Raw genomic sequence first — 12,633 nt, 5'->3', positions numbered from 1 at the left:
CTGTACATTTATTTTCCCCACAAGAATGTTTGTATGGGACAAAAGTAACATGATTTTAATTCTCTATTCAAGATATATTTCTTTTAATGTTTACTTCTCTGTCAACCTGGTCTGATGTAACCTTAACTTTATGTGTGGCATCCAGGTTTAAATGAATGATATAAAGGATGAAAATGGTTTATGGGTTATTAAGCGGTATTTGGAAATATGTTGGGTCGCCAACCTGTCACTAAGTTGAATACTGCATGAAGCATCTCCAGCTGAATTCACTATTTTCCATGTGCAGGTAAACGTTTGCTCCAGCTAATGATCTTTATGTTTAAACTACACAGGCCCAGCATGTTTCAACAATGTCCATCATGTGTCACCAAAAATTTAAAAGACATGGTGATGGGATTCTCTTTATTACAATAAATATAGATAAGCTGTCTCTTTGGTTAACAAGGGTTTCTGGCAGCAGTTTGTCAAGAAATTCTTGAAAAGCACTTCTGTATTCCTCTTGGTAATTTTACAGAAAGTGGCGAATGAACAGGTTGCCGTTTTCTTTCCTGGTTGTCTTGGTTAACAGTCACCCCCTATTATTACAGAATACTTTTTAATAGGTCCAACTATGTGCTTCAGAAGGGACTATGGTGTTTGCTTTGGACTGTTTCTGCAGCAAAGCAAGACTAAAGGCATAAATTAGGCATTTAGTTAGGCAAAAAAAGCGTAATTTTTTGGTTGATGAATAAATGAAGAGGGTATATGGAGGTTACATGCAGAATATAAACAATAACGTGGTCAAATTTGAATAAATACTCTATGTTGGAGGCATGGAAACAGACGAAGTGAATGCATCCGAGATGAGCCAGTTGGAAAAATGACCACCTTCCAGTGCAAACTCTGCAGGGGTTCTATTTTTGTTGTGTTTATTTTACTATAAGCAATAATGTCCCTGTAACTGATTTGGACATTGAGAACAGTGAGTGACAGTGCTCCTCGTGAGCATTTCATCCTCTCTGTGTTCTCTGTGTTTGTGACTTTATTTTCATTATGATCCCACAAGATCTCAGTAAATTGCTGCCCATTGAAGGAGCAGATAAAGTGAGCCCTGTAGCTAGTTCTCAAGTGAAGACTGATTTTCAGGAGCAATGTGGGCTCCAGGGAACACTCTGGGCTTTCTACATAAAGATGTGGAAATTTTCACTGGACTTCTCAGACACAGTCACTGGTTGAATACTCTGCGACTAGTCCTCATCCACTGATTGAAACTCTTGAATATATTTCTACTTTTTTTAAAAAACAGGGAAGGATCAACAGTGAAGAAGTTGTGGTCCGAGAGGAGACCCTTTTTACAACTCTCCAGTGTTTAACACAGAGTCAACTCCTGGCATAAATGGCCTATGCTGTCATTTAGGGCCACAACCACGGATGGGCCACACAATTCATATTTTAAATGTGTTTTTCAATGCTAACGCTCTTGCGCCAGTTCCCTGGTTCCCTCACGTGTGCTTCTGCCCATGACCCCACAGCAACACCCCCTGGCCCCTCGGTCCACGATCAGTTTCCCCCGGTTACTTCTTATTTAGACCTACCTAAATCCTAAGGCCAGCTCTGGTTTAACACACACTCCCTACCAGCACTTTTCAATTTCTGAGCAAAATAAGTATTCCGTAGTGCGTGACAATCATCCTGACCTTATGATTACGAATTTTGGATTTGCCATTCTCAGTGCTGACAGCAACAAATTTTTGTGAGGTGAAGCGCCATAATCATGAAATGAAGGATAATTGAAAAACTAAAGGTGGTTCCCATCTCACTTGCATTACAAGGTAACCTATTATCCAGTGATGATTAAACTGAATCGCAGGTGTTTCTCAACAATGAAAAAGCAATACTTAGAAATATTAGCTTAGAACAAAGCACAATTGAAATATTTTCCAGCAGTGCTTTTCACATAATACTATAGAACGTACAGGTTTTCAAATGGATCGCACTGTGAAAGAACACACTAAAAAAAGATGTTGCATCAAAAAGCAAGTAAATAGCAGCAATGTATTAATGACACATTAAAAAAGCAGAGAACATGTTTGATTTACCTTCTTTGGTTACTGTAAGGGTAGCCGTGCAAACTGCCTCTCCAGCATTATTGGTTGCTTTGCAAGTGTATAGTCCAGCATGCTCAGGGAAAGCATCAACTATGATTAGCGTGGCAATTGTTGTCATCTCATCGAAATGAAAGACAACATTTTTTGTTGGCTTTACAAGCTGCTGATTATGAAACCAGCTGATCTCTGGCTTTGGCATGCCAGACACGCGAGCATGGAATCTGGCAACTTCTCCATGAAGCACTGTGCAGCTTGCAATAGGCTGAATGAAAGCAGGTCTTTGGCCAATTGGCTCCTTCTTTACACTCGATATGCTTGTAGACAGACTGGTTGAGGCCTGCCATTGAGCCTTAGGTGTACTGTCGTCAATTTGTCTATGTCCTGAAAGAAGCATGCCACTTTTCAATAAAACAAATTTCACCATTATCATCCATATATACATTTATATCATACTGGAGACATTAAATGTACATGTATTTAAATACGATTACCTCAGACCATTGCAGAAAATAAATGAACAAGCTGTCTCCACTGAATTGTTTGTCTTTATGTTTGAGCTATAAATATACTATATGCAAGAGAGCAAATTGATTAAGCACATCATTTTATTCAATAAAATCTGTAGGTAATACACAAAGCTATAAATTACACAAGAAGAAGACAAGGACAACTCACCCTCAAGCGTCAGAACAGCTGAGCAAGAGACCATTCCAGCTGAATTTCTAGCAACACAAGTATACTCCCCCCCATCCCCTGGGTAAACTCTTATAATTTCCAGCAGGAAGTTATCGTCGAACTGAGACATCCTAAATACGTCTGACTTCTGGATCTCCTTGTCTCTGCAATACCAGGTGATTTTAAGATCTAGAGAACAAAACACATAGGCATTAATGTATTTTATGCTCATATGGGTCTAGAAAACTTTCAATGATAAACAAATCTGTATCATCAGATAGAAAACAGTAAAGTACCTTCTCCAGATACGCGGCACTGGAATCGAGCAGACTCCCCCTCCTGAGCAGAGGTGTTATAAATTGGAGACACAATCACAGGGGGAGACAGTGGGGCTCCAGTATCAGGGGAGATAACCTCTGGAACTAAGACAGAAAGAGACATTTAATAAGAGAACCATGTATGTGCAATGGCAAATCATGTATAGTGAATATGCCTTCAAAGAGGAGCTTCCCAAAGCTTCAGCATTTTTAATCAGGCCTTTAAATAATTATCTTTAGTGTTATTATTACCACCATTATTCACTGTTACCTTCCACAGTCAGGGAAGCAGAGCTGGTAGCTACACCATAGTCATTCTTGGCTTCACAGTTGTAGACAGCTGCATCCTCTGGGAAGACCTCGATGAGCATCAGTGTGTGGACATCCCTGTGATGTAGGAATTTACACTTGAATCCAGCGGACAGGGCCTGGGAGTCTTTGTACCAGAATATCTGTGGCTGTGGGATGCCTTTCACTTCCACAGAGAAACGGGCAGGCTTGCCAGCCTCCACAGATAGGGGCTCCATTTGTTTGATGATCTGGGGAGGCTCAGGAACTGAATCAAGCAGAAGAGACATAAGTAAATATAGCTTCCCACATTTGCTTCTGCATCACTTCAACACTAAGGTAATACAATGCTTACAGTAGATTTATATTTTTATTTCATATTTCCAATATTTAAACACAAGTGAACCTTATAAAAGGTAGATTCTACTGTCGTCAGTAGATATCGTACATATTTCATTTAATTACAGAAGAACCTAGAAGCTTGGATTAAAAAAGTGTTTTTTTGCATATTAGCTCATTTTTTAATATTAGCTTAACATTTGCAGGCTGCACATATGGTTTTTTGTTTACTGTCCAATTTTTTAAATTTAATAGATTTCACTGTTCAGTATTCATGCTCACAATAAAAATTGTGAAATTCATGATTATTTTCTATTATATTCATGAGTTTTCTTTTTCCATGGACCCACACTTGCTCACTAGTTTTAAATTTTATGTTGAAGGCCTTATAGCTACATGTAAGATTAATTTTGAAACCATATATGAAAGTAATACAGTGATCAAAGTACTGTATTATTTCCAAGCAGACCTCAAATTGAGGATTGTATATTGAACTAGACAATTCCCGCAATAACCGTGCAGCGAAACCTTCCACAAAGTAATAGCACACGATTCCCAAAGAAGCCGGTCAATTTGACATATTGCACGTGTATGTGGTGCGAAAACTGTGGGAGGAGTAGCGTTCCAAAAAATAGGTGGAAAAAATAATAAATAAATAAATATGTGCGATAATAGTAGTGTGATTGCCAAAGGCAACCACACTAATAAATAAATATGTGAGATAATAGTAGTGTGATTGCCACAGGCAACCACACTAATAAACCATAAATTACATTTTGGTGAATTTGGAAATGAATCAATTTTTCATTTGACCATGGCAATTTACCACAAAAATATTTAGTATAAATATAAAGTTTTTTTAAACAGGGTTTTGAAATTATACTGCAATAAAAATGTATCCACATTTATAAGAAATAACAGAAATATTTTATTTCAGTATCACCGGGAGAAAACTGTGAAAACAAAATTATGCTTACTTTTGACGAGCAGAGTAACTTCACTCCTGTTCCTGCCAGCAATAAATGTGTACTTCCCAGCATCACTGCGGTAGGTCTCTGAGATGGTCAAGCGATGGACCTTTCTGATAGCTGCATAGCTGAATCTTTTCTCAGTTGACAACTGAATCTCAGTTCCATTCCTCAGCCAGCGAGCTTCAATGTCATCTTCATTTACTTCAAATTCAATTGTTGCTCTCTGCTTCTCAAGGACCTAAAAAAAAGACAGAACGTACATTTTCAGATAAAAATATGAAAGTTACACCTCTCATTTTTGAAGAGATCTATAAAAAGCATATTTACAGTTATTTCCCTCTCCCTGGGTTCTGTAATCCTGACATCACGGCCCTCCACAGTGAGATGGGCCTTAGAAATGCTTGAACCAGCAACCACAGAGTACTCTCCAGCATCAGACATGCGAACAGTTTGGATCATCAGGCGGTGAACATATTTCTCAGCTGTAGTTTTGTATCTGCAAGCAAAAAAATAACTGTTTTATAAATTTGTATATACATTCTATGGATGTCAAATATAAAAATGAAATGTTCAAAGTTGTTAGATCAGTAACCACCACCTGGTACAGAGCGATTACTGAAATATCTGATATTGTTCAAAATCCTAATATTAGTAAATACACAAGTATTTCAAAACACTGGGTTTCTTATACTTATGCTTTCACTAATATTAGGATTTTGAACAACATCAGATATTATTTTTTAACATTATTTGCTTAGAAGAATAACCACTATATTTGCTGCCAAAACACTTCATGAAGGCCTTTCTGTGCAGTTAAATATTTTGGAATAGGTCATTATACTTGGAAATAGCATTCTACTGAATTTCTATTGCAAAATTCTAGAACTTTTCATGGATTTTCAGAGGCAGCTTTTGTCTTAAATTATAATATAATGTATTGTATTAATTTGTAATATAAATCAGGAAGCACGCGCACCAAAACAGCCTAAATCAAATTAACCAAAATAAATATGATTTCCATGCATCGAAAGTGACCTTGTCAAGAGGCCTATTTGCTTTCACAAAACTATCTCTATTTATACTTTTTTTTAATGTTTCATTCATTGTTACATTCATTGTATAATACCACTGAATTATTTTGGCACTATTTTGTTAAAGTTGTAAGCAGTCATAAATTACTTCTGCTCTCCATGACAATTCAGTTTTTTTGAGCAGTGACTCATTGACAGAAATTTATACTGGAAAAATGATCCATGCAAAGGGACCATTATACATTCTAGGCGAAGAACTAAGGGGGCAAACCAAATGACATACCTATCAGTTATTTCCAGCTCTTGTCCATCTTTCATCCACATCACATGTATGTTTGGCTCAGAGACCTCGCATTCAAAAACGGCCCTTTTCTTCTCAGTTACTTTTATGTCTTTGATGTGCTTTCTGAATTCAACAACACGTGCTGAAAAACAAAGTGAATCACATTAAATAAATGAAGAAACCAGCAAATAACATGCCATTCAAAAGAAAAAAGTGGCATAAATAATAAATTTACCTTCAATATAAAGGTTAGCAGATGTTTTTGCAGACCCGGCCACAAAGGAGTACTGTCCACCATCCCCAAAGTGTACATTCCTAATAGTTAATGAGTGGGTGAGTTGCTTGGTGCGAGTCTGGCATTTTTCTGATGACCGGATCTCCACACCATTCTTCAGCCACTTGTAGGTTATTCCTTCATAGTTTACATTCACCTCGAAGGTGATTGTGTCCTTCTCTTGAGCTTTGAGGTCCTTGAGCATTGATGTGATCAGAATGGCTGAAAAACAGAGAGAAACATGATAATTGTTTGTGGTTTAATTTGTTTATAATGAAATAAAGGAAATGAATGACTAGAATATGACTTACCGTTGACTGTCAACGTAGCAGAAACTCTGTCATTTCCACATACAAAAGTGTACTCTGCAGAGTCGTCTCTGCTGGTATTCATTATTTTGAGCTGGTGCAGCTTGCCCTGTACTACGATCCTGAACTTCTCGCTCATCTCGATCTCCACTCCATTCTTAAGCCAGGTGGACGGCACATTGAAGTGAGAGACCTCACATTCAAAGGTGGCAACCTGGGTCTCAGGGACTTCAATGTTCTTCATTGTTTTTGTGACACGCAAAGCTGAACAAAGCATGGACATAAGAGGTATTTTTACTGAAAGCCTGATAAATTTTAGTTAGAAATGCACATAGTACTGTCACCAAATATGAAGCAATTTTTAAAAATGAGACTACCAAATTTTCTTTAAAGTGGGAAGATTTTAATGTTTAGATTATTGCTAAGACTGTCAACAATAATGCGCTAAGTCGTGTGATTAATTTTCAATGATTAACGCTTTAAATTTATTTAGTGCAATCTCATTTTCTAATTTGGTGTGGTGGTCCACATAAGTGCAGATCTATGACCACATTTCCCATCAACCATCCAATCATTAACCATTGTAATTAAAAATTGTAATTAAAATTAATCAGGAGTTAGCGCATTGGTACCGACAGCCCATCATGTTAACTCACGCAATTAATTTTAATTACAACAATTAATTACAATGATTAAAGACATGCTGGTAGATAAAAATATATTCAAAGATCAGCACTTATGGGGACTGCCTCAGCCAAAATAAGAAAATGTGATTGTGTTAAAATAAGTTTGAAGCATTAATCAAGAAATCTAAGTGAATATAAATTTGTGAAATACATTTATGAAGTGTAACAATGAGAGGTGAAACAATAATCTGTTTCATAGTAAAACTGTCCAATTTCACATTAAGTAAGTACTTATCAGTACTTACCTTCAACATATAGTGTTGCACTGCATTGCAAATGTCCAACAACAGCTGTGTATTCTCCAGCATGGCGGGTGTTCACATTCTGGATGACTAGCTTGTGAGCCTTCCTCTCTGACAGTATCTTGTAGTTCTCACTGGGCTTCAGCTCAACATTATTTAACATCCACTTCACTGGGATGTTGTCATGAGACAAGCTCAGCTCAAAAGATGCAGTTGCATCCAAAAGGGAGGTCACATCCTTGGGTTTCTTCACAATCTTAATAGCTAAAAGACAGTGGAGAGATGTACATCTCAGGAACACACGATTACAGTTACATTGTTTTATATTTGTTAAACCATGCATGTCAAACTTACTCTCAACGTTAAGTCTGGCATTAGCAGACAGTTTTCCCAGTTTGAATCCATAGACAGACTCATCCTGTGTGTTACAGTTCTTGATCTTCAGGGTGTGAACCATGCCATCTACTATTATTTCAAACTTGTCACTGGGCTGGATCTCAATACCATTCTTGATCCACTGGAAGCCTTTCACATTCTTGTGGGTGAGCTCAAGACTGAAATCTGCTTCCTGGGTCTCAGTAACTGTCTGATTCCTAAGTGTCTTACGCACCTTCACAGCTACAGAAAAAAATGTTGGAATATAGATTACAGCAGTTTTATCAACAGATGCTACATTACATTCAAAATATGTTATCAAAAAGCTTAAAGCAAACTTTATGATTGCCTTTTTACAAACAAGTCACACTTGGAACAAAATAATCAAGTGTTTATATGTGGACATTTAAATAACTGACAGTGCCAGCTAAAAGGTATTCTTAGAAATTTTGATTAACCATTTTGATTAATTATTTGCTTGACCATTGAAATGGAAGGGTATTTAGAGGTCTGGGTAAAATAGGAAATTTTGGGACAAACCTGTTTACATATATTTCCAAATACCAACATATTTGGGGTGACCAACACATACAATATCACTGCTAATATATTAAACAATATTAAAGTCATTATTTCTCATTATTATCAATTATGTTGTGCAGAACCTATGGTGCTTCATCTGCTTGTAATACTAATTGGAACAAGACTGATTGCAATTTTGTAAAAGGGGATCAAAGGAGAATAAAGGGAAGCCCTTACACACTTGCGAACTGATCATTTTAGCATAAATCCAGTAGAAATTACAACACTAAGTACATACGATAAAACGTGGAGAAGCATGAGCACTGTTTCGGACAAGGCACCGGTCTCAATATGACTACGGAACAGAAATAACAATAATCGGTACAATACCTTCAACTCTCAGGTTGGCTGTAGTCTTGGAGTTCGCCACTTGGTACGTGTATTCACCAACATCCTGAGGTCTGGTGATGACAATTACTAGGCGTCTTATCCGTCCATCTTTCTCACTCCTTATGTTGTCACCAAAATCCACAGGGCGGCCATCCTTCAACCATTTCCCCTCAGTATTTGGATTGGCCACTTCACACTCAAACTCTGCAGTCTGGGACTCTGCTACTGTCACATCCTGGAGAGGTCTGTTAATCGCACCACCTGGAAGAATTGAAGGTAAATACTGAACTCGAGTGGGCACAATGGTGCAGTCATTAAATTTTGTCAGTTGGCAAACCAATACATATGAGCAATTGAAAGTCTGCAGGATGAAAACATTATGTAATTGTCACAATTGTTAAGATATTTAATTAGGAATATAGGGGATACTGAAGTATTTATTAAGAAATAATTAAGACCATAAATTTCTTCTGCTCTTCTAAGATGTTCAGGGTACAATCATAATTTATCATACCAATACTTTCAAACAATCTATTTCACAACGGACTTTATTTATTATTATTTTTAAACATGCTTTTTTGCAACTGTTTTTAGATATATTGGAAAACAATTCACAAGTGTCAATAATTATTTGTTTCATCTTAAAGTATTAAACACAAACTCCAATCCATTTTGTAACATTTCATCTTCCACCTTTTTAATGACCCAAGCTCCAATCATTCACTATGAAGTCAAGTATATACTTCATGCGCATAATCCAGATTAGAGCACTATGTTAGATCCTTAGACCTTAGACCTGTTAGACCTTTACTATGTGGCTATTGTTTGTGAATGCACATTACGTTTTAAACTATGACTTTATGGTAGCAAATGAAAACAGAAGTTTCTGAATGTGTTTATGGACTTCTTTGTCCTTTTGTTCTTTCCTTTTTGTATTTGAAAATATAAAAGAAGGGTATAATGTTTATTTATTGCATACAGTGCTCTGCTATTTTATAGGCTATGCTCCAAAGAAAATTTCAAAAATGCAGATTTATGGAAACAGCTCATAAAGTGTTTAGTGAGTCCTTGCATAATTTCAAATTAAGAAATCCAAGAACCTAATCCCAGATAATTGTGTGGACACACTCATCTGAACTACCTAAGTGCTGTAAATCAAAGTGTCAAAGTAGCCTATTACTTAAGTGTGCAGATTGGGGCAAGTTCCTAGTGTCTGAACTGTACAACACATGTCCTAGAGGCATACAGGAGACATGATAAAATTATTGCAGGGCTGAAGCTGATGAGGATCTGATTTTTTTTCAACTCACAAAGGGGCACAAGAACAGAAGGAGCTACATTTAATGTAAACCTCGAGTGGTTTAGATCATGGCATCAAGAAGATAATCAAAAAATAAAACATAAAATATAACCGCAAGCAGCGATTCCGGGTTTCAAGCCAACACGGACCGTTAGAAAGTGAAAGCTGTGAAGCGCAATAAGAACTAGTCAGAATCAGAGTAATTGTAATAGTCAAGTCCATTTATATTAATTTCATACATACAGCATTTAGCAGAGCTCTATCCAGAGACTACAACTTACATAGCATTTTACATGTATCCATTTATACGCTGATATATACTGAAGCAATTCAGGTAGTACTTTCTCAAGGGTACAACGGCAGTGTCCTTACCCGGGAATCGAACCTGCGACCTTTTGGTTACAAGCCCAGTTCCTTACCCACTGTGCTACACTCCGTCCTTATACATACAAAGAATTTGACTTGACCCAATATGTTCATTCTCAATGAATGAATGAAAAGGTTTAATTGCACAACAAACTAACAGTAGCATAGGACCATCATCATCATGTCCTACAAGAACTTTAAGAAAAAAAATTGTCATCATATCATATAAGAACTAAATAAATGACAGTATGATTGTGTCTGCATGAAAACTATTTAATGATAGGTATTGGGTTTGGGAAAAGGGAGCCTTCAACACACTTATAATTAATGGCTATATTTCTGTTTGTAATTGTTATTTATTTTACTGGTACACTCGAGGTGCCAGATAATACCAGGATATACCCATATATACTCATTCGAGCTAAATCCAGTTCCAATTTACATTCCTGAATGGTCATTTTTAGATGTGAAGCACCTTCACTACCTCATTCAGTCAGTAATTCAGTCAGTTAATTAATGGTTCTTGAGGCAAATTTGTAGAGTGAGGATAGATGGATGTCTGTAGCAAGTTTTGTGTAAATCAGACTCACGGTGTAGGAGCTATGACCTTCAACCTTTGCCCGTAGACTGGTGGCGCCCCCTATTGGGCGATTTCAAAATAGTTTTACGCACGTGGTTCAACAGTGTTATGAAACATATCCTGTGAGTTTTGTAATGATTGGACAAACAATTTTTGATTTATAGTCTGATTTATGTTTTGCCATGCCCATTTTTTACATTTGTAGTGCCCCCTAGTGGTCGATTTGAATGAAACTTTCAGGGTATGTTTCAAGTACTTATGTGGACATATCCTGCAAGTTTTGTGATGGTTGGCCCAACAATTGTTGACTTTGGTCTATTTATGTGCTGAGCCACGCCCTTTTGTAGTTCATTGGTCAATATCTTCAAAACGCAGTAGGATATCAACAAGCTTTTGATAACTTTTGATAAGGTCCAGTAATGATCCACAGAAAATTTGGTAGCAATCGGACCTACGGTTTAGGAGATGTCAAAAATGTGTTATTCAAAAAATTCTAAATCGCGGAAAATCTAGTCAGACGGACTTTAGTGGTTCTTGAGGCAAATTTGTAGAGTGAGGATAGATGGATGTCTGTAGCAAGTTTCGTGTAAATCGGACTCATGGAGTAGGAGATATGACTTTTCAAAGTTTAAAATTTTGACCTTTAATTATAGCGCCCCCATCAGGCCGATTGAGGTCATGTTATTTGGGCAGCACTTGCACACAACTTCCAATCAAAGGGCAGAATTTCATGTCTCTTCCATTTACCATCTCACGGGAATTTGCGCAAACATTTCTGAAGAAGATTAATAATAAACCAGCACAAAAGCAAAAACAATAGGGTTTCAGCCCTTCGGGCTTGAACCCCTAATAAATATTATTAATCAATGACACTAATTGTAATAGTGAATTGAGTGTGTTCCTCTCTTGGATTCATTTTTAAAGCAACTTATCATTATATGGCTTTGTACATACCTGATACAGTAAGTTTAGCACTGGATGTCTGTTCACCAGCAGCAAATGTGTATTGTCCCTCCTCATCCTTCATGGTATCAATGACAGTCAGGGTATAGCGTTTGCCCTTTGCCTCAATCTTGTGCTTGGGACCAGCTTTCAGATGCTGATTCTTAAAGGTCCAGAGAACATCAATACCAGAGTGGGACAAATCAACCGTAAAGGTGACATTCTGGGTTTCAGTGCAAACCTGGTCTTCCATATGCTTCACAATGCTGATTCCTTAAAAAGACAAAAAATATGATATTCCATTTTCGCATGTCAATATTAAGAATATTTATTAGATTATATTGTTTGTGTAAGTGCTTACTTTCAACAGTCAGTTTGCAGCTGGAATCAGCTCTGCCAACAACCAGTTTGTACTGCCCCTGGTCTGAAGCAAAGGTCCTGCTGAAGACCAGACGTTGCTTGGATCCTTTAGTGATCAACTGGACTCTTTCACTGGGTACCACCAACTTGTCATTGTGATACCATTTTACTGAGCTAATATCAGGAGCAGAGATTTTAGCCTCCAGCACAGTTTTGGTGCCCTCCACTGAAGACACATCCTTTAGTGGGGTCAAGATGCCAATAGCTATGATAAACAAAACAACAGAATTAATGCGC

General features: G+C 37.2%; 1 protein-coding gene across 1 annotated transcript in view; it reads right to left on the bottom strand.

Moving 5' to 3' along the window:
• ttn.2 (titin, tandem duplicate 2) overlaps positions 1-12,633 on the bottom strand; it is a 202,618-nt gene that overhangs the window by 164,914 nt on the left and 25,071 nt on the right. The window contains exons 27-40 of the mRNA XM_064327343.1: positions 12,338-12,601; positions 11,989-12,249; positions 8,789-9,049; positions 7,856-8,119; positions 7,505-7,765; positions 6,577-6,837; positions 6,227-6,487; positions 5,992-6,133; positions 5,005-5,173; positions 4,684-4,915; positions 3,351-3,635; positions 3,059-3,184; positions 2,763-2,951; positions 2,079-2,468 (exon numbers count right to left, since the gene is read on the bottom strand). Coding sequence (XP_064183413.1) covers positions 2,079-2,468; positions 2,763-2,951; positions 3,059-3,184; positions 3,351-3,635; positions 4,684-4,915; positions 5,005-5,173; positions 5,992-6,133; positions 6,227-6,487; positions 6,577-6,837; positions 7,505-7,765; positions 7,856-8,119; positions 8,789-9,049; positions 11,989-12,249; positions 12,338-12,601 — 3,366 coding nt within the window. The remainder of the gene's footprint in view (positions 1-2,078; positions 2,469-2,762; positions 2,952-3,058; positions 3,185-3,350; positions 3,636-4,683; positions 4,916-5,004; positions 5,174-5,991; positions 6,134-6,226; positions 6,488-6,576; positions 6,838-7,504; positions 7,766-7,855; positions 8,120-8,788; positions 9,050-11,988; positions 12,250-12,337; positions 12,602-12,633) is intronic.

This window comes from Anguilla rostrata, chromosome 3, assembly GCF_018555375.3.
Source record: "Anguilla rostrata isolate EN2019 chromosome 3, ASM1855537v3, whole genome shotgun sequence".
Lineage (NCBI taxonomy): Eukaryota > Metazoa > Chordata > Actinopteri > Anguilliformes > Anguillidae > Anguilla > Anguilla rostrata.
This window is presented reverse-complemented; position numbering and strand designations above follow the sequence as displayed.